At 49.6% G+C, this 22,644-nt stretch overlaps 1 protein-coding gene across 1 annotated transcript in view; it reads left to right on the forward strand.

The window, feature by feature from the left end:
- Positions 1 to 20,746, forward strand: part of ABCC2 (ATP binding cassette subfamily C member 2) — a 72,695-nt gene extending 51,949 nt beyond the window's left edge. Inside the window, exons 23-31 of the mRNA XM_075533919.1 lie at positions 108 to 262; positions 4,911 to 5,066; positions 7,342 to 7,541; positions 11,182 to 11,308; positions 13,033 to 13,134; positions 13,730 to 13,873; positions 14,751 to 14,909; positions 16,568 to 16,734; positions 20,548 to 20,746. Coding sequence (XP_075390034.1) covers positions 108 to 262; positions 4,911 to 5,066; positions 7,342 to 7,541; positions 11,182 to 11,308; positions 13,033 to 13,134; positions 13,730 to 13,873; positions 14,751 to 14,909; positions 16,568 to 16,734; positions 20,548 to 20,746 — 1,409 coding nt within the window. The remainder of the gene's footprint in view (positions 1 to 107; positions 263 to 4,910; positions 5,067 to 7,341; positions 7,542 to 11,181; positions 11,309 to 13,032; positions 13,135 to 13,729; positions 13,874 to 14,750; positions 14,910 to 16,567; positions 16,735 to 20,547) is intronic.
- The last annotated feature ends 1,898 nt before the right edge of the window (positions 20,747 to 22,644 follow it).

The following is a 22,644-nucleotide window of genomic DNA, read 5'->3' on the forward strand; positions in this document are numbered from 1 at the left end:
CTTGCATTTTGCCCGGACTGGAGCAAACATTTGCCGATAGGTCCTCGGCAGAAGGCTTTAAGAACTGCTGTCCATGGTGCTAAGGAAAATGGTGTCTGTCTCTGCAGGTGTGTTTGTGTTGGCAGCAAATCTCGGGTCTGTTTATGGTAGCATGCGAGCAGCAAACACCCTGCACAAGCAACTGCTGAACAACATCCTTCGAGTCCCCATGGGCTTTTTTGACACAACACCGATAGGCCGGATTGTAAACAGGTTTGCTGGTGTAAGTACCTCCAGGGCTATAGGGTGGTAGGTCTGTGTGCTGAGAATCTTTCTCTTTTGGAGAGGCATTCGGGGGTCGATGCGGTTCCCATTGTCTTCGCTGATCAGCGGGTAAATGTTTCTTGTGTACCACTGTAAGACCTGTGGAGTCCTGGATATACCAGGATGAATCGTTCTAGACTTTGTTTTAAAAAAAGATCATTTTATTGGGAGCTCTTACAGCTCTGATAACAATCCATACATCAATTTTTATCAAACGTATTTGTACATATGTTGCCATCCTTACTTTCTAAATATTTGCATTCTATTTTGAGCCCTTGGTATCAGCTATTTTTACCCTCCCTCCCACCCCCCTAGGGACCCCTTGATAAATGACAAATTATTGTTTCCTGGTCCCGAGGACACCTCGTGATCACACAGGCTGGTGGGCTTCTTCCATGTGGGCTTTGTTGCTTCTCTGCTGGGTGGCTGCGTGTTTAACGTCAAGCCTTTAGGACCCCAGATGCTATAGCTTTTGATAGTCAGGCACCATCAGCTTTCTTCACCACATTTGCTTATGCACCTGCTTTGTCTTCAGCGATCGTGCTGGGAAGGTGAGCATCACAGAATGCCAGGTTGTTAGAACAAAGTGTTCTTGCATTGAGGGAGGGCTTGAGCAGAGACCCAAGGTCTGTCCACTACCTCAGTGTATTGCCGTGTAAACATATGTACATAGGACAATACCTCTATTTTTATGAATTAATGTATTTACATATGGAAACACCTACCTATATACATAGCTTTGCTTCCTAGATCATTCCTCTGTTTCCTTTTACCTTCCTCCTGCCCCACCATCACGCTCGCCTTACTTCCGCCTCTTAGTAATTCCTCCCAGTTAGCTTGCTGCTGCGCCAACAACCCCAGGATCTCTACAACCTCCTTCTTATTTTAATTCCCTACTTGTTCCCCTGTATATGGTGAGGTTTTCTCCCCGCTCCCTTCCCCCGCCTCCTCTTCCCACCAAGTCCCTCCGGGACCATGGGGCCCATTGCTTTCTCCTTGAGGTTCGGTCCATGCCTGTCTTCTGTAAGTAGGCAACCCAACAAAAAACACAGACCAAACAAGACAAAAACAAAAGAGTGAAAAAAGAAAGAAAAAAGGAAGCATACATAATTCCAGGTCTGTCCACTGACCTTTATGACTATCTCCCTACTGGTCTTGAGGGAAGTCTGGGAACTGCCCCTCCTAGCCTGAAAGTCTATTTTGGGGGCTCTTCAGGGGCTTTGTGGCTTGGTTTTGCTCCTGTTGCTGATCTGTGTGTTCCCTTCTTGGTTCACCCACTGTGGGGGGTTCAGACCGGACTGACTCCCCACTGTGTGTCCCCAGTATTGTCCTCTGTCAGGTATCAGAAGACCCATAACAAACAAACCAAAACAAACAAAAAATATATATTATTGAGAACAGGGGGTGTCAGAACAGAGACCCAAAGCCCATCTGTAGACAATGGAACATCCACTCACAGAGGGGACACAAGGAAGGGATGAGTCAACTAGGGGGCAGTAAAGCACCAGTGGAACACAGGATATTCCTCTGTTTCCTTGAGGCTTCCTCAACCCTCACTATCGACCCCAGTACTGCCTTTTATTGCGGGTTAGACTGGCGCATATGCACAGTTACAGATAAGAAATAAGAACTCACGACACATGGAATCCAAGAACAGGAGAGGGACTAGCAGTGTCAGGAGGGTAGGGAGAAAGTGGGGGAGGAGGGAAGGAAGGGGGAACCGATCACAGTGATTGACACATAACCACACACACACACTCCCCCCGGGGGCAGGGGGAAAACAACAGAAACCATGGTGGAAGGTGTAAAATATGAAAATAATAATAATTTATAATTTATCAAGGGGTCATGAGAGTTGGAAGGGTGGGTGGGAAGCTGATAGCAAGGACTCAATACAAAGTAAATGTCTAGAAAAGAATGATGGTGACATATATACAAATATGCTTGATACAATTGATGTATGGATTGTTATAAGAGTTATGAGTCCCCAATAAAATGATCTTTTAATTAAAAAATTATTTTAAATTTCATATCTTACACTGACTGCTGTCTCCCTTCCCTTATGGTTTCTTTCCTCCTCCTCCCCCCACCTTCCTCCTACCCTTCTGGTATGGCTACTCCCATTTCTGTTCCTGAGGAGTTTATCTAACCTGGGTTCCGTGTGTCCTGAGCTCTTATCTGTACCTGTGTTTTTTTGTTGCGTGTGTTTTGTTTTTTAAGTAATTTTATTGGGGGCTCTTACAGCTCTTATAACATTCCATACATCAATTGTATCAAGCGTATTTGTACATATGTTGCCATCATTTCCAAAACATTTTCTACTTGAGCCCTTGGTATAAGCTCCTCTTCCCCCCCATCCCCTCACCCTCATGAATCCTTGATCAATTATATATTGTTATTATTATTTCATAGCTTACACTGTCCATTGTCTCCGTTCACCCACAGTTCTGTTATTCGTCCCCTTTGGAGCATTCTAGGCATTATGAAACTCATAGCCTAGAAAGAGCCATCAACATCGTGAACAAATATGGTGACATCAATAACAATCGTGTGAGCAAGGGCATTCTGGAGTATGAAAGAGTCTGCTGACTGCAAGAAGGACGTGTCGAAAACGATGAGGCCAATCTTAGGCATTAGCTAAGGGTGTGTTGGCAGCAGGGGGTCAGAGGGTGGCAGGAGAGCCAGGTGAGAAGGACCGTGGTGTAGAGAGAAAAACAGATGGGCACTGCTACATGCCTGTGTCCGTGAATGAAAGGAGTAAGTCTTCCACTGGTTCACGCCTCCTGTCCTGGAACTGCCCTCTGAGATCTGGAGATCTGGGCCACAGAAAAGAGCTATAAAGATTTCTAGAAGTTTGTAAAACATATCTCCACTTACTGTAGATCTTAGAACGGGTGGCATTCATTCCTTCAACAACAACCTTCTATGAGCCATGGTCTGCTGCAGGCACTGGGGGTCTTAGTAACTATTAACGTCGTAGAGGATTCTCTTTCCTTGGGCCATAGCACACTCGTTGATTCTCAGTGAATTTTCAATGTCTGAGGTGAGAATTTTCACAACAGAGGCAGAAACCAGTGATTCTGAGCAATATTCATCAATCATGAGCATGGTTTTCAGCCCTGTATGTGTGGGGGAAACACGTACGTACATTTTAATGTTAAGAAGCCCCAGTCCTTATTTCTTGGATCTTGGGCCTGATAGAAAGACTACCCACAGCCCATGGTCAGTTTCTGGTGACATCATAACTGTTTTAAAGGGGGAACGTGACTGGACCCATCTTTTATGGACTGTTGGGGAAGCAGCGGTGGACATGACTGAAGACACGGTCAATGGGGTCTGTTGGAAGGGAATGCAAGCACACAGTTTGGGATGGGGAGCCTTCTCAGAGGGATTTGGTAAAGATTACCTGCTCTTGCCCAGGGTGTACTATATGTAATAAATCTAGAAAGGAGGACACAGGGGTCTTACTGTAAATTACTTAGAGCAATAGGCAACAATGATCCTTTGCTAACTGATTGTGCACGCCATGGAAAAGGAGATTCTCCTTCATTATGGAGTAAGTTTGCGGGGTGGGGGCTCTCAGCCTTTTAAAGGGGAGTTTGGTCTGGGGTCCTCTAGAACGGATGGTTGGAACCTCCATTAGTGTCAGAGAAATAAAGCCTTCCTCCCTTCTTATAAAAGCCCAGGCTTCTTAGCTAGAATCTTCTCTTGGGGCACTTTCCCTGGGCAAGGGCATGCCAAATATGAGTCAGAATTTTTGAGCATGCTTCCAACCACCCACTCCTTCATTCACTTGCTCCTGGATTCCCTGTGACATGAAGGCGAGGTGGCAGGAAGACCCCTCCCTCACCTCTGGGTTTGGGTCCCAGGCCGACGGGTCACATTCAGCCTCTGCTCCCCTATCTCCTTGGCACTCTGAGCCTGGCAGAAGAAACAACTTCCTAGATACAGGGCGGTCCTTACGCAAGCACGGGTAACAGGGCTTCTTTACTGGAACCTCTGGCCAAACATTTTCTGACTGTCTCCATGTGCTATAGCGAACCCAACGCAGCCCACTGCCAACAAGTACGCGCCCACTCATGGGGACTCTAGATAGGGTTTCTGAGACTGTACAGTCCACAGACAACAGGCGGCCCATCTTTCTGCCTCAGAGAGTATTGGGGGGTTTGAACCGCTGACCTTGAGGTGAGCCGCCCGATGCCTAACCCGCAGCATCACCAGCACTCCTCCTGTGCTGGCCTGTTAAAGAAACGTGAACCTATAGAAAGGTTGGAGAGCTGAACTGGCTTCGTGATGGGAGAAAGAGGTACCTTGTACGGATCTGTTCGCTCACCATGGTACGTTGAGTAAGTGGACAAGAGGCGTTTCACTGAGAGCAGTGCTTGCCCCGTGCATTGCAGACGCGGGCGTGTGGCTGCCATGTGTCTGGAAGGGCTCCGAATGGTGACCACCTTGCTTGGTGAGCAGGACAGTGCCGTGTAGGGCAGAAGAATGTCCTCACACGACTGCGTGAGAGAGCTGCTGGGATGGGGAGACCCCGCGGCCTGAGGGTGAAACAAACTGGCTGAGCCCTTCCCCCGGACACCGTCTCCCCTGTGTCTGCCCAGGACATTTCCACCATGGACGAGACCCTCCCGATGACCTTGCGAAGCTGGATCATGTGCTTTCTGGGGATCCTCAGCACCCTGGTCATGATCTGTGTGGCCACCCCGGTCTTCGTCATCATCATCATCCCTCTCACCATCATTTACGTGGCTGTTCAGGTAGGTTTGAAAAGGGCCCCACTCCCCTGCCTTTCCCCTCGCCTACGTCCAGGCTTTCTCCTCACCATCTGCTGGGGGCTGCCGCTCCTCTCTCATCTCTTTGCTCTGTGGTCACGTGGATGTCACAGGGAGCCACCAGAGCCCCCTGGGGACACAACAGCTTAGGCTATGCGTTACTTAGATGGATGGCAGTGTGGATTTTATTTTCTTTGACAAGGAGCTCACGGGCCACCGCCTCAGCCTGACGGGACAGTGCTGATTAGTGCACAGTCCACAGAAAAGATCGCCTTCCCTCCTGGCCACCTAGGAATTAAGAGACCTTACGCGTGGAAGCTGTTTCAGGTTGGATCTGGGGCTGCTTTGCAGGTGGCCCTGCAGAAAGTGTGGCAGGGCCATAAGACACCCCCAACCCCCCGCCCCCCTCAGTGGCTGGGCTATTGATTGCTTCTGCAGGATTTATTCTATGGCTGCTTCTTCCGTTGGCCTTGACCTAGACAGACCTGCTTGGTGATGTGTCTCTGCAGGAGCGGGGTAGTTCCAGTCTCCCTCGGATAGTCATGGATGCAGTTGGCATTCTTCCTGTGTGTTTCTAAAGGCACAGTAATTTGAGAGTCGCCCAATACTCACTGCCACCCAGTGCATCTTGACTCCTCGCAGCCCGGCAGGCCAGAGCAGCACCGCCCCGGTGGGCTTCGGAAAGCGTAAATCTTTATGGAGATAGCAAGCCTCCTTTTCGCTTACTGAGGGTGGGTGCTTTCGAAGTACTGACCTTGTGGTTAACAGCCCAGTGCAAAACCCACTGCACAACCCGGGCTCCATCATTTCACAGTCAAGTCTGACAGAAAAGCTAAAGCAAGTAGAAAAAAAAATTGGGGGGTGGGGGTGGGGGTGGGGCAGAGAAGCTGTAGAGAGAACATGTGTCCCATCAATGGCCTTTGTAATGCCCTGATCACCAAAGGAAAATGATTCCAAAGGCCCTGCAGGCATGGGAACCGTCCACAGCCTGTGTACGACGGCCCCTCCTAGTGTCTGTGTTGAGGCCATCAGACACACTGATGGTAACAGCCTTTTGACTCCTATTAGCAAACCACCCCACAAGAGGCAGCATACTTGAAGAAACCTTCCGCTATAACATGTGTTCTGCGTCTCAAATGCTTGGGTCTCAAATCCTTCCCTGGTTTTGACAAATCTAACAAAAATGTCCTAATACCACTAACCCAGCGCTAACCACTGCTAACCCAGTACCTACGCCTCACGGCTCAGAGATACCACCTGCCCTCTCTATTACACACAGTTCCTATTGTTGGAGCCTCAGCACCCCACACCCCTCCCAAACTAATCTTACCTTCACACATTATTGAGGCACAGTTTTGCCTACTTACCTGATTGTGTTAGTCTGGGTGCACTAGAGAAACAAATTCATCGACACTCATATGTGTAAGAAAGAGCGTTATACAAAAGAGCAATTGTATATTGAGAAAACATCCCAGCCAGTCCAGATCAAGTCCATGAGTCTGATATTAGTCCCTATGTCTGATACTAGTCCATAAATTCCTCTTTAGACTCATGCAGCACATGCAATAATGCCGAATGCAGGAAGATCACAGGCCAGTGGGTGGAAAGTCTTGTGGATCCAGTGGCAGTGGAAGCATCTTAATGCTGGTGTGGGTCTCCACGTAGCTCCTGCAGCTCTCTGGTGTCTCAACAACAGGAAAGGGAAGGCAGAAAGAGAGAGTATGTGTGTGTCTGGCCTCCAGTGAGTTATTTATCTCCATCGTACCTCCAAATGAGATCATCAAGCTGTGACCTGATTGACAGGCTAGACTCCACCCCCTTGCTCAAGTTGACAGGAGATGATGTAACTGCCACACTGACCCTGTTCTTCAATGTTTGCACACACCTCAGTATGACTTTTCTCTGTTCCTTTCCTACCCATTTCCTACCCCCGCTTTCCACACTCCCTGGGTTCCAGGTGCTTCTATAGATCCTTGAAGAACAGATCTAGCTTCTTGGACACAGTGAGGATTCTGTCAGCAAAGCTCCTCACTTGGTTTGGAAAGATCGAGTCTCTGCCATATTGTCTCATCTGTTTCCCCACCAGCCCCAGGTGTCCTCACTAGTCTCCCCCAGTGGGCTTTCTCTGACTAGCTTAGCGACCTCTGTCCTGTTCAGATGTAGGCTGCCATCATCAAGGTGAAGGCTATTGGGTCATGGCCATGAAGACACTCTGCCACAAGCGTGTGTAACTAACTGACTCTTCCCTTTTCGTGCCTAGACATTTTACGTGGCTACCTCGCGCCAGCTGAGACGTCTGGACTCTGTCACCAGGTCCCCGATCTACTCTCACTTCAGTGAGACTGTGTCCGGTTTGCCTGTTATCCGGGCCTTGGGACACCAGCAGCGGTTTCTCAAACTCAGTGAGGTGGGGATTGATACCAACCAGAAGTGTGTCTTTTCCTGGATCGTTTCCAATAGGTGAGGCTGTTTCTGGGGTTTTATACCCAAATGTATGCTTTGGGGGTTGACGGGAATCCTGGCAGGAGAGGTGTGGCCAGAGAGTAGGAGGGAACTCTGGCCACACCCACCTGTCATGTTATTTAAGTAAAGAAGCATGACCTCCAGTCAGAGCCTCCAACTCTGCCACGTCCCTGCTACGGGAATTGTTGGGATGTTGCTAAGGGGAATCTCATGTCCTTTGCCTGTACAACAGGTACGTCACACTTACAACATACTCCAGAGAGTGAGTGTGGAAGCGAGATGAGATCTGTGGGCCATTTGTAACTCAGGCACTGTGCTAGTCGGGGTGACCCGGAGGTCCTCGATGTTCTTCCGTGAGAGTCTCCATAGAAAGGCTCTTCCTTTTAGAAGGCTGAAGAAGCACAGGTTGGAGGGAGGAGGGCTAGGAATTTGGAGGTAAAACCAAGCAAAGCAACAATGATAGATTGGAAAAGCTCCTGTCCTGGGGGTGAACCATGAACAAGGTGAGCATGATTCCCCCAGCATCACCAGGCCCCGGCGAGCAGTAGTAGTGTGTCACAGATGGAAATCTTGTTCAGAAAAGTGGAAATTCTTGCATTGTTCCTGGGTGTTTGACATGTTATGGGCGGGCCAATTGCGCTCAATTGTTTGGAAGGTGGAGATGTCAAGGTTTTGATTGAAAAGATACTTTACTTCTGAGAGGCCTTCCAAGAAACAAAAAAATTGAGCATCTAAGTTGATCCTACTGTACCCCATTAGAAATAGTCACCACGTTGATATGTATGCATGTTAGAATTACTGGTGAAACATTTAAATGCATTTTATTGGGGGAAGTCAATTTTATAATCAATTTCCATCTATAGGTCCTCTTCAAAATAGTGTTACTGATGTATCATTCCCATGTCATATGATTCAATGATTCAATTGTATTAGAGTTATACAATCATCACCACCACAGTCAATGGCAGAGCATTTCCTTCTTTATGATACTCATTGTTATTAGTTAGTTCCCCATTGCTGCCAACCTCCCTACCATATTTCTGAAGAAACCATTCATCCGGTTACTGTCTCTGTAGATTTACCTATTCTGGATTTAATATACAGAAGGGGAAAAAAACAACAACAAAAATAACAAAATAAAATAGAGAAAAGTCTCAGTGGTAAAGAAAGCAGAATATATTAAAAACTGGTCCAAAGGGAGATCAAATTATCAGGTGTTGAATGCTAACCTAATTGCATCTGCCATCTTCTACTTTCCAATGTGCTCTCTGGTCAGAGGGCACTCACCAGAGGCTTAATCCACACGTAGCTCTCTCTCCTTTATGGAAACAACTTTAAATGGGTCAAAAGGGGAAAAAAAGATCAGGTATTACATTTTAGCCTACCTACATTGACCACAATCAGCTACAATGCTTTCTGTCTGATAACCAGGCTATTCACATCCCTCGATTCTGGCTACAGGGCATTTGCTGGAGGTTTTAATCCATGTGGGGACCCAGCAAAGGGATTTTAGGCTTCTACTGTCATTTATAGCTTTCCAGAAACTGGTCATTTGAAATTTAAGCTCTGACACCGTTCCCTCCTTCGGTTTTGCATTGTGTTAGTTACAATCCTTGTATCACACAGGTTAGCGGGCTTCTTCCAGATGGACTTAATTGATGCTTTGCTTAGGTGGCTGATTGTTTGAAGCCAAGCCTTGAAGGCCCAAGTGCTATCCTCTGACAGCTGAGCACCCTCTGGTTCCTTCATCACACTTTGCTATCACACCCACATCTTCAGTGACCTCTTCATGAGGACAAGTGCCGAGCAGGGTCATGTCATAAGAACTACTTGTTCTTAACTTGGGGGTGAGAATTAAGTGCAAGTCCATATGTCTCTGGTTCATTTTAGAGGCATCTGTATCATTTTATGATTGAGTACATCATAGACCATAAGGTAATTCTATTGATAGTATCATTCACTTAGCCAATGTTACAGAATTGAAAACACTGCTGAGAAAGGAAACTACACAAGTATAGGCCAGTTATGTAGAGCTCTGAGTTGTTGATTTGGACAGGTGAAACTCCTACATAAACATACCACTTACACAAGCAATGAAGGTGGGCGATAGAGCAAAACTTTCATGAACACTCATTCACAAAGGCAGAACCATGCCCATCAGATTAATGCTTGCCGTCAGATCGCAAAGAGGGCATTAAGATAGCAAATACATGGTCGTCCTGGGCTGTGATTCATTGGGCTCCCTCAAGGCAAGAGATTCAACCCAAAATTCGAAGCCCACCAATCCCATGACCTTGGGAGAACAGCCATCTGGTTCTTAACACACTAGGAAGTTTCAGGACTCCAGGTGAGTTTGCAGTAAAGCCCAGCTCACTGGATGGGGTTTACACATTGACTCCTTTTGGTGTGGCCTAGGAAGGATGCTCTTCACCTCAAAAGGACAGTCTAAAGTTCGAGTAGTCTACAGCCCACAGCCTGGGGCATCAAGGGCTGGATAGAAACTGAGTCAAAAGTGTCCAGTTAGCAACCCGTTGGGTTCTATGTAAGCATTGTTACCCATTTTTGTTGTTGTTATTCCCAATGAGAGGTTGCTCCTCCCCATTGACCCACCATCAGAAATGCAATGGCATTTCTTCCAGGGGGGTGTGCCCCCTCCCCCAGCCCTGAATTCCAATTAAGTTTTGCGTATCACTCAAGTAGGAGTGTCTGTTGGCTCGAGCGACCTTGGCACAGAGCGCTGTGTGCCAGCAGCTCTTCTCCCTGTCCCCGCACAGAGATCCCCTTGAGTGGACACATTCTCTCCAGAGTCTCAACGCAGCCGTCCATGTTCAATGTAGACCTGGCTCCCCTCCTCTCCCGAGTTCCTTCCACCCCCACCACCCCCGCTTTAATAACAAAAGCAGGCGCCGTACATTAAACTGGCCTGTGGTGCTTCCTTTACAGTGTTACGCATGCATTCATTGTGGCAGAGGAAGCGATTGTTCAGGGAGGCAGTTAGCCGCCCCGCCCATCTCCTCCTCCAGGTCCTGGCTCCCCTTCTGGCTCTGGTGCTCAGAGGCAGAGGGACCCACTGCTGTGCGTTGGATGGCCACTGGCAAGTTTTTAAGACCCTGGGCACGATACAAGGATTAGGAGGTAGAACAGAAGCATGAATGACAAAGGTTTAATTAAGCGATCGTGTTATTGTTAATTCTGTCAATGAATTAACATGGTTAGGATAATTAAGTGGACTATCCCATGAAACCATGACCTCCAAACCAAGGAACAAAATCCCACGAGGTATTTGGTTGTCATAAGGAGCCTGGTGGGCCAGGTTTGGGTTGTTTTTTTTAAACATGCATTTGTAATGAGAATTTTTAATAATTGCTCCAGGTCAGATTTATGATTTGGTAACTTTTGGAGACCTTTCGCCACAGGATACTTTGTTTCCGTTTAGCTAACTCTCCTAATATCTCTGAAATACAATTCACTCCCTTGAAATCCAATTTGCCACTGTCAGAGCACTGGGGGGTGGCACCTTGAGGCGCTGCCTAGGAGGGCGGCCAGGCCCTCTCCAGCCCTCGGTGAAGAGTCCTGAGTGAGGTGGGGAAGGGAAGATGGGTGACGCCTCCTTCTCTCTGACTCTGTTTCCCCACAGGTGGCTTGCATTTCGCCTGGAGCTGGTTGGAAACCTGATCGTCTTCTTATCGTCCTTGATGATGGTTATTTATAAAGACACCCTGAGCGGGGACACCGTGGGGTTTGTTCTGTCCAACGCCCTTAATGTGAGTCTGAAGGCTGGGAATTCAATGATCCTTATTCTGCAAGTGTGTCTGGAGCACACAGCAGAGTCTGTGTTCTTGGTTCATTTCTAGACTCCAAGGGACTGGGGGCGTCTAAAGTTCAAATCCTGGCTCCCTCTCTTACTAATCCCGAACATGCCCCTTATCTTTTCTAAACAAGCATCAACACCAGCCACAAAATGGACATAGCTTTTGTTGCTCTTGGGGTTTAAGGCAATTTCAAAGGGTTCCATGAAATACCCTTGTCTCTTGGCCTCCAAACTAAGTTTCTTTTCTAGAATATAACAGTAACCAGAAAGCACTGTGAACAAGTCACTTCTGTGTCTGTTTTTCTTAGACTACAGAATAATTGAGGCTCATTAAAAAAAGGGGGGTCGGATGAAGCCATGTAAACCATGTGAGTCTTTTGGCCATGTTGCATGGCACCTTTAGAAGCAGTAGACTGGAGTTAAGATAGATGCAAGTGGCTATATGGTTCTGCCTGCAGGAGTTGTTCATAAACCGCCCCTCCCCCTACGGGATCAGACTAGGGCACCCAGAAACTTTACTGCCATTGAGTCAATATGGACTCATAGTGACCCTGTAGGACAGGGTAGAACCACCCCTGTGAGTGTCTGGGACAGTAACTGTAGAAAGCTGAGTGGTTTCCCCTGAGGAGCAGTATGTGGCTTTGAACTATCGACCTTGCAGATTCCCTGCAGCCCAACATGTAACCACTATGCCACCAGGGCTCCCAGAAGGACTCCACAATTCATCAGAATCACCGGGTTCCTTGTGCCGCTGCCCCTTCACCATCCCAGTTCCAGGATCATTAGCCTAGGGCAGGGGAGGCAAGTAAGTCAAGGAATTATGCGGTTGAACCCAAACAAAAGCATTCAGGTGGCAATGATTACATCGATTTCCACCTGTGCAGGGTGGTTACGCCTCAGGACCACCATCTCACCCCCCCTGACTTATCTCCTTCTTCTAACGGCTGTCGGCTCCACAAATGCTTCCTGAGCACACGTGCTAGGTGCAGAGTCCGGCTGGTAGAAGCTTGCCCCTTGGTAATCCACAGACTCCCTGCTGGCTCGACTGCTCCGGATTGTGACAGCCCTTTCACTGGTGGTTTAGATGTATCTTTGCCCTGGCAGGGAGTCCTCTGGAGTGGAGGACAGTCAAGTAAATGGTCAAGGAGCCGTGTCGCTGTGCCCACGTAAAGGGCTAGATTCTCCACTGAGCTGTTGTTGCGTGAGAGCAGAGAAGGAAGGCAGCCTTGGGGAGCCCTTCTCCCCTCCTGCGTCTTTTCTCATTCTCCTCCGCACTGGCAGAGCGGCTATCCTCAACGCCCTCCGCCCGCAGCACTGGGTCTCAGGCAGTTTGAGTCCCAGCCCTCCAATGAGCAGCCTCTCCGAACTGAGCGGCAGGTCTGCACCTGCTCATCGCGTCCTTCCCGTCAGCGCCACGCCATTGAACAGTAATGGCCTTACCACCGGGCGCTGTTCCAGTCTTGGTCTTCCTCCCCAAAGACGTGAGGCCTGTCTCACACATCCCTTCTACTCTCACCAAGCCCAGCCCAGTGGTGACACAAAATAGGCACTGGCTTGATCCGTGGCTTGACCAGCTGAGTTGGTTTTTGAATCCACGGATAATTCCCAGTCTTCCGATTTCTTTTTTCTTTTCTCTCTCTTTTTTTAAATTTATTTTTTTCCCCGATTTCTTTGCAGATCACACAAACCCTGAATTGGTTAGTGAGGATGACGTCAGAAATGGAGACCAACATTGTGGCTGTTGAGAGAATAAATGAATATATAAAAGTTGAGAATGAGGTAAGGAAGAATTAGGGAACCCCAAAGACAAGACAAGAAAGACAGACAGACAGAAAAGAGCTCCTTCAAGAGAATATTATTACCTTATCTAGAGATTTCACACGTGGTGATAAAGGTTTGCCTAAAGTGTGCCTTGCTTCAACTCAAAGGTCCGAGTTTCTTCAAAATGGGAAGAGTTAGAGGAAGGTTCGAAATACGCTCTTAAAGTGAAATCGTAGCCTCACTCTGGAGGTCCACGGAGCACAGGCATAGGGTAAGGATTTTCTAATTGAGTAAGGTCGGAAACTTCCAGAAAGTAAGAGTGGCCTTTATGCAGTGCAGATTCTCATAATAACTCACTGCCATCAAGTTGGTTTTGGACAGAGCAGAACTGCCCTTGTGAGTTTCCAAAACTAACTCTTTATGGGAGTTGGAAGCCTTGTCTCTCTGATGCTGTAGGCCGGGGTCTAGCTGCCCCTGCGTGTTTCCAAGACTCTAACTCTGTACGGCAGTAGACAGCTCCACTAGATGCTCAGAGGACCACCCTTATCCTATGCTTCAGACACGATTTGGCTGAGCTGGCAGCCTGCAAAGCAGTTCTCCTATCTCCTCACAGGCACCCTGGGTGACAGATACGAGACCCCCAGCAGGATGGCCCAGCAAAGGGGAGATCAAGTTTAGCAACTACCAAGTGCGCTACCGGCCCGAGCTGGACCTGGCGCTGAAGGGGATTACTTGTGACATCAGGAGCATGGAGAAGGTAGGTGGGGCCAGTCCTTGTAAAGGGGCTCAGCGGACACAGTTGAACTCAGGAGTGACACACAGTAGGACTAGCCTTCATCATTGGGGTGGCCTGGGTGAGTCAAGGCTTTTCTTTGCCCCGAGAGCTGGAAGGGCGGAGAGCAGGATATTGACAAGCAACCAAAGTGAAGGCTGAATGCAGCCGTAGGCAGGTTTCTGCTCTGCCCATCCCTGCCTCCCGTAGAGGACAACCTGTTATCTCTGCGATGTCAGAGCTCCTGGCCTGTCAGGGCCATGGCATGTGAGAGAAGCAGTGTGGGGGAGTTGTCTCATGGCGAGAAAACAGACCGGTTCTCTTCCTGAAAATGGCTGGGTCCTCTTGCTGAGCTGTAAAATCCTCTGATGTGCTTCTGCTTTGGGGACTTGGGTGCTGATGCAGGACCAAAACAAGTCACGTGAGGATGCTGAGGTCTGTGTCCAGGACTGATTCTCACTCTCTGCTTTCTTCTCAATAAGAATTTAAACACACACACACACACACACACACACACACACACATTCCTAGTGGTGATTGGGACAACGAGAGTTCCTGGGGGGACATGCTGCCCATTCCCTATAGCCACTCATGTTCTCAGCAAGCCACAAACAGCTTAGGAGGCAGGGTGGGAGGGTCCTCCCCTGTCCTGTCCCCCACACCCCCTTTCCCTTGACATCTATGAACTGTTTTTCCTTTTTCTTTTCCCAAACTAAAATCAGTCTAACATCTTCAAGAGAAAGTAGCCGATCATTGCTTCTTATCACCTATGACGAGTGCCCCGGACTCAATACCTTCCCCTGACCCCCACACACCTCTGAGAAGGATGTTGAATTAACTTACAAAGGAATTGTATTTACAGATCGGTGTGGTAGGCAGGACGGGAGCTGGGAAGTCATCCCTGACAAACTGCCTCTTCAGGATCCTAGAGGCGGCTGGCGGCCACATCACCATCGACGGAGTCGATATTGCTTCCATTGGGCTCCATGACCTGAGACAGAGACTGACCATCATTCCACAGGTGAGCTCGGGCACCCTCTCTGGCACAGACGGCGGGGGCGACCTGTTCCGAGGGGCATGTAAAGGCGAAACTGAGGAACAGGGAGGAAGATGGGCATAACTGACAGGACAGGGAGAGCAGAAACAGAAATAGCTTCAGTCAGGGAAGACGTGCTCAGCAGCTGGGGGTTTTAAAGGAGTGGTGGGGAAGGTAGGGCAATTAGCATATGGGGCGTGGAAACCGGGAGAATTGCTTGTGGACTCTTTGCGGCTTTCTTTGAACCAGGAACATCTGGTTTCACTGGTTATCTTATCTGGCACCGGCTGCTGCTGACCTTGGGATGTGCAGGGAACCACTTGCAGGGCCCGGACCTGCTTCAGCTTAGTCCAAACGGGGGCTGTCTAGTTCAGACCCGACCCAAACAGAGCACACTGGCACTTTCTTCTTGGTGTCCCATCAATCAGCACTTCCATTTCTGCAGGCTAGCCAAGAAACCAACATCTTTCCAGAACTTCAGAAAAAAGAAAAAGTCTTGCACGTGTAGTGCTGTTTGTGTGACTGCCAGTAGGTGGCAGCAGCACAACAGAGGTCAATAGAACAGGCGGGGAGTTTCGCATTTCTAGACCCTTTGCCATCAACAGCAGCCGGTTTGCCGCTGAAGCTTGAAGCCATTAAGTTTAACACTTCCCGTTTAATGTAGCTAAAAGATACCCATTGTCATCGAGTGGATTCTGACCCACAGTGACCCCGTAAGACAGAGTCGAACGGTCCATAGGGTTTCTGAGGCTGTAAATTGTGACAGAGCAGGGCTGCCATGTCTGACTCCTGTGGAGCGGCAGATGGATTTGAACCAGCAACCTTACCGTTAGCACCCAAACACTTCCCTACTGTAGGACCAGGGCTCCTTGCCAAAAAGCTAGGGGATGGGGTTTGCTGCAGGTTCCTACTAGCAAGCAGAGCAGTTAATGCATCTGCAAGAAAGTTTCCTCTTGGCCTTCTGGCCCCAGCCTGCCTCGGAAGAGTGGGACGGGTGAGGTGTGGGTGCGCTTACCCTCTCCTGCACTCCAGGCTCCTCGCCGGAAACTAGCCTCTCCGAGCCAGTTTGGGCAAGTTTGGCGTTTGCTTCCTTGGATGCAGGTTCTTCCCTAGCCTCTTGAAAAGCACCGCGTGCCCTTCTTCAGTGACTGCTCTTTCCCTCTGCCCTCCCGAGTCCTCCTCCTTCAAAGTGTGCACTTTGCATCCCTTCAGCCCATTAAAAGACTGTGGTCAGTTTGAAAATCCATAAATGAGACTCATAATGAAAACCACAAACCACCAAGAAACCAAACACCAAACTCATCGAGACCCGATAAAACTGGTAGAACTCCACCAACTGGGTTTCCAAGACTGTACCTTCTCATCAGAGTAGAAAGCCTCATTCTCCTCCCACAGTGTGGTTGGTGGTTTTGAACTGCTGACCTTGCATTAGTACCCCCAGTACATAACCACGACACTATCTAGGCTCCTTACAAACCACCAGGGACTCCTCTTAACCCTGGGCTGGGTTTACTGGCCCGGTGGCCTGGTCACATCTTTAGCGGCAAAGGCTGCCACAAGTTTGCCCACCAACCAGCTCAGCCCAGCAGGCCGTTCCTTCTCAGACTCCGTCCCCAGCGACCCCTTGTCCGTGTGATTTGCAGGACCCCATCCTGTTCTCTGGAACCTTGAGGATGAATCTGGACCCTTTCAACAACTATTCCGATGAGGAGATTTGGAAAGCCCTGGAACTGGCTCACCTGAAGTCCTTCGTGGAGGGTCTGCAATTTGGACTGTCCCATGAACTGACAGAGGCTGGTGACAACCTCAGGTAGCGTCTCGTAACCTCCCCCCCCCCCCGCCACACACACACACACACACGCATACACACACATACACACACACACACACATACACACACACAGTGAGAGGATGGGAGGTGACACCCAGGACTTCAGTGGCCCAGGTCTCTTTCCTAATGTATAAAGCGAAACCTTCGTGAAGATGAAATGACCATGACTCACCGACATGCTCGGGCTTCCAAAAGGCTTAGGACCTTTTCTGTTTAAGCAGACCTGAGACACTGAAAAGCGGTCCCTGGTGTCCTTCAGCCATGTTGCATGGGGGCGGGGGTGGGGTGGTGGAGGCGGGGAGGCAGTTACAGATCACGCTGTTGTGAAGAAAGCCCAGGTTCTCGCCTTTGCTGCACACGGGATTCTGAGTTGACAAAACCCCTGCGCCTGCTCCAACCCTCACACCCAGAAAACCAAACGCATTGCCCGTGACTCAGTGCCGACTCAATGGGGGAACTGCCCTGTGAATTTCGGAGACTGACTCTTCACAGGAGTAGAAAGCCTCCTCTTGCTCCTGTGGGAGTAGTTAGTGGCTTCCAACAGCCGACCCTGCCTCTAGCAGCCTGACGCCTGACCACCGCGCCACCAGGGCTCCTTAGTCTAACCCCCAGAGGGCCCGATGACAGTGGTGTGAGGGCGGCCTGCACATGAGGAATTGGAAAAGACCACCAAGGGGTCCTGGTGAGCCCGAGTTTGGGACTCGCTTAGCCCAGAGGGTATAGAGGGGACAGGCTCCCAGTGTCCACTGAGTCCTCGCGGAGGGCTGCATCACGTGCAAGCAGCACACCGCCTCGCGGCAAGTCCCCGCTCTTCCGACGTTTTCACAGTGTCATACACGGTCCCACGTCATGTGTCTGCCCTCAGCTCTGCTCACAGGCCCACACAACAGTTTGGCTGTCTTCCCTCCCTTGCCGTCAGCCCTAAACAGAGCCCAGCTGCTCGTGGCTGGGTCTTGCCTCCAGTCTGGGCGCCGCTTAGCAATGGTTGGCAGGGGACAGACCGTTTGCCATTGGTTGGATTCGCGAGATCCCCTGGTCAGCCAGCAGCTCTGATGTCACCTGGGAGCTTGTCGTCAAAGCACAACAATTGGGCCCTCATCTCGAGCTCCTGGCATTCCTGTAACAGGAGGTGCTGGGGATGTGTGGGAGAAGCCTGCCAGGGGCGCTCATTCGTACGTACGTAGGCCACACACCAGACTCACCCGAAAGCTTAAAAAATCCCAATGCCCAGGTGCACTCAAGTCCCATGGAAATAGGGACCCAGGTGAGTTTCAGGCTGTAGCCCCAGGGACCATCGGCCTGCTGTGGTGGGCGCTGCTCTCCGACTGGTTCTCCATCAACAAGAGTAAGGATCCAGCGGTTGTTTGTTCCTATGAAAAAGAAGCCATTCGGTACACCCACAGAGACAGCAACCAGGTCAACCTTGAGGTTCCGATCGGGGAGGTTGGGGAGAGGTTAATAACAGGAATTGCTCTTAACAATGGAGACAAGGATGAGGAAAATGTTCCAAAATGGGTTGTGGCAATGATTGAGCACTCTTTTTGATCAATTAGATCCATTGATCTATGATATGTGAACTATATCTCTTCAATAAAACAGTTAAAATGTAAAGAGTGCACATACAAATATGTAATCAAAGAAAACCAAATAGAACAGAATTTTAAAAAAAACAAAACCATGCCACCAACAACATGCAGCCAACAAGCCTGTAATGAACACCTACTATGTGCCAGATCTTAGGGGTGCAGAGTCAAATGACACAGATTAAAAAAACAAACCAAGGTCAACACCATCAAGTTAATTCCAACTCTTAGTGACCCTATAGGGCAGGGTAGAACTTCTCTGAGGCAGTAACGCTTATGGGAGTAGGAAGCTCAGAAAGGCTGAAGGCCTTGAACCGCTGACCCTGTGGTTAGCAGCTCAGCTAATAAACCGCTATACCACCAGGGCCCCTAGTGACTTGAGTAGCGCAGTCTGATATTAACCCAGGGTGAGTGCAGGTTGCAGTGAGTGCGGTGGGTGCTATGGTGGCTCTACGCCCACCGCCTTGACGCTCTGGTCTCTGAGACCCCAAACTACCCCAGTTCTCCCGGTGCACGCCTGGAGACCCTGAAAGAGTAATATCAGGGACCTTCGTCTCAGACCGAGGGTGCAGGCCTGGTTGTCTGGTGAGCGATGGGTCCTCGGCCTGTGGAGGAACACAGCAACGGACAGCCAAGGCCTTGTCTCCATGACCACCTGGAACCACCAAGTCCAGTCACCAAGATGCTGTTTCGAAGTCTCTCTTCCTATGCATTCCAGAGCAACTCTGGGAGTTCCTGCCGGGTGACTTCTCATCTGCAAAACTTTTCTGACGGAGAATAAACAGAACTTAATCTAGCCACCCCGGGTTAATACGCTGTCTCTGATGGCCACAGCGGGGAAGGGGCAATTAACTGATTCCCGAAGATTCCCTTCACATCATTTCCCAGCGCTGCTCCATAAAAGTCAGAGGTCCAGCCTTCCTCAGGGGCTTGTAGCAAATTAGAGCTATTTGCATTTTAAAAGCATATTCGAATTTCACATACATTGTATCTCACACCGAGACATCGGGTTCATTAGCTAACTTCATCTCTAATCAAGGCAGAGGCCTTAAAAGAAATAATTAGCCCCGAGACTAGAATTGCACATTAAAATAATGAGTAGATTTGTGAAGGCTACGCAGAAACGCCACCAGGGCGCTCGGGTGCGGTCTCGCTCCACATTAATGGTGTCGGTCGTCTCCCACAACAGTGAAGTAGGTGACGTCCCTGTCACTTCTGAAGCTGTTGTCAGTGTGCTGCTGGATTAGCAACTGCCCGCAAATGCAAAATTCCTCTCCAGATCGGGTGTTTCTCCACCTCCATACACCACAAGCATCTCCTCACGGTGCTCGATTAGCAGTGCTCACTGCTGGGGTAGTAGTGGGGGGGGCGGCTTCTAAATGCCAGGTCAGTAGCTCGAGCCCGCCAACTGCTTCTTGGGAGCAAGGTGAGGCTTTCTGCTCCTGTGAAGAGTTAGTCTTGGAAACCCACGGGCCGTTTCACACTGACTGGCTCGTAGGGTTTCTATGAGTCAGAATAGACTTAACGGCAGGGCTTTTTGGGGTGGTGGTGGTGTTTGAGGCTCCTTCCCAAATGAGAGCAGACCCAGAAACCGGAATGTTTAAAAACTATGTGCCTGTGTTGGGCTTTTTTTAAGCTGGGAAAGTTTGGAAAACGCTGCAACAAACTTAAAGCAGTTAAAATGGTGACAAGATGGGGCTTCTAACTGCAAGGTCAACAGTTCGAAACCACCAGTTGCTCCTTGGGTGAGACAAAGCTGTCCACTGCCATAAAGTCTTAGAAGCCCACAGAGGCCATGGCACCCTGTCCCATAGGGTCGCAACGAGTCAGAATCCACTCAGTGGCAGTGAGTTTGGCTTTGTGTTTAGAAAGGCACTCTAGAAGTCTGGAGCTTGGGAAAGTCTTTAGAGGTAGCTGCTGGGGAAATCTGATCTGGAACATGACCATTGGCTCCTGTCCACAAGCCCAGGTTGCCCCTGGGTTCTTAGGCCCTAAAGCAGAGGTTCTCAACCTTCCCCATGCTGCGACTCTTTCATACAGTTCCTCAAGTGGTGGTGACCCCCACCCCCCAACCATAAAATGAAGTTTATTGCTATTTGTCACTGTCATTTTGCTACTGTGATGAATCAAGCGACCCCTGTGAAAGGGTCGTTCCACCCCCAGGTTGAGAACCGCTGTCCTAAAGCTTGGTTCCCTTTCATGGCTGCAGTATCGGGCAGCGGCAGCTGCTGTGCCTGGGCAGGGCGCTGCTCCGCAAGTCCAAGATCCTCATCATGGACGAGGCCACGGCTGCCGTGGACCTGACGACAGACCACCTCATCCAGATGACCATCCAGCAAGAGTTCTCCCACTGCACGGTCATCACCATCGCCCACAGGCTGCACACCATCATGGACAGTGACAAGTGAGTGAAGTGAGGGACAAGGCCAGGTAGACACGGTTGAGGTGGAACCCTTCCCAACAGGGGCAGTCTCAGCTCTCGGGCCCGGACAGCAGAGTTCTAATCCCCATGGGTTTCCTCCGGAGCCCCGGAGAGGCCAAGGTCATGTCCACAATGGTACCATCAGTGCATGGGAGTGTACAGGGGACCACAGGCAAGGTGAGCTAGGAAGGAATGAGTCATCACTAAAAGAGCCAAGGCCCTGGAGAGTTGGGGTGGGGGATGACCACACTGGACCATGAATGGAAAGGGTGGACATTTCCATACCCAGAAACCCCTGGGAGGAAAGGCCTGGTGATCCCCTTTTGAAAACAGCCGTGGGAGTCCCGATGGGGCTCAGGCCGCTCTGACACCACGGGGCACCACGCGGAGGGGGAGAACTGGCTGAATGAGAACCGGTGTGGTGAGGGGGAGGCCAAATCCTCATGCAACGGTGTTGGCCGTGGATTTCCCCGACCTTGCGGAGCCTGGGCCGCTGCCTCCGTGAAGCAGCCAGGGGGCCTCCCCTCTGTAACTTCTGGTTTGGACTTCAGAGGGAGATTCAAAAGTTTGTGGGGAAATTCCATGATCTTTTCTTTCCTCTCCTGCCAAAGAAAGCCCCTCGGAGCACCATTCAAATGGGGATAATATCATGCATCCGTTTCTTTTTGATGTTTGGAATGAACTTGTCTGTCACTGAAGAATCTCCATCCACTTCCATTTTCCCTCCCCTTCCTCCTTTTGCTGCCCCTCAGACCAATAGTTCCATCTGCAGGGTAAGGCACCTGGAGGGGCCCCCTCCCCCACCCCAGGAAGCAATTTTAATTTTATCTATATCTATCTGTCTATTTTCATGTTAAACCCTCCCCCTTTTTGTTATTCCCTGCACCCCTCCACCTCCCTGTCCCCACCCCCATCTTAGTAATCTTAGAAACCCACTGGGCAAAGATAGACGCCCTTCCTGGTCATCCCCATACGTCTGAGATGACTTTCTAAGACTTCTCTTTCGTCCTTGTTTCAGGGTGATGGTCCTCGACAATGGGAAGATTGTGGAGTTCGGCAGCCCCGCAGAACTGCTGCAAAGCCCCGGCCCCTTTTACTCGATGGCCAAGGAATCCGGCATCACCCGCACAGCCGGCAGCACAGCCCTCTGACAAAGGACTAGAAGGCTCATCCTCGGTTTGTTATTTTTTATTTTTGTGAACTCTAAGAGTGTATAAAATGTACATTTTAAAAGAATGATAATACGGGAACTCTCGTGGACCCACTCCCCCAGTTTGGGAAAATGAGCCTTTACCAGGTGCATTAACAACCCTCTGATGGCCCCTTGGGCGCACACCTCCCTGCTACCCAACCCCTCTGTGAGGACCACTCCCCTGCTGCCCATGTTTGTTTCACAGCTCTTGGTTGTTGCCTTAAACCATGTGTACTTAAAAAACAAACAACTTATATAAATGTATCCGTACGGCATGCTTCGTCTATGATGTGATTATTTTGTTCTTGTGAGATTTGTCTACACGGATGGACACAGTTGAGGGGCATTCATTTTCTTTTTTCTTTTTGTGGTGGTGGTGGGTGGGTGGTGAGGGGCATTCATTTTCATACTGTCTTTTCATACTGATGGCCCCGGTTGGCCTAGTGGTTATGAGTTGGGTTGCTTTCTGAAAGGTCAGCAGTTCAAAACCACCAGCCTCGTTGGGGACAAGATGGGGCTGTCTACTTTCATAAAGAGTTCCAGTCTTAGAAACTCAGAGGGATAGTCCCACCCAGTCCTAAAGGGCCGCGTGAGTTGGCATTGATGTAGTGGCAGTGAGTTTGGCTATTGGCGTTTATTTTGGCATCGTGGGAATGCACCTGTTTTGTTTCGTTGGTCGGGGGCGGGGGTTC

The sequence above is a fragment of the Tenrec ecaudatus genome, chromosome 16 (assembly GCF_050624435.1).
Source record: "Tenrec ecaudatus isolate mTenEca1 chromosome 16, mTenEca1.hap1, whole genome shotgun sequence".
Classification (NCBI taxonomy): Eukaryota; Metazoa; Chordata; class Mammalia; order Afrosoricida; family Tenrecidae; genus Tenrec; species Tenrec ecaudatus.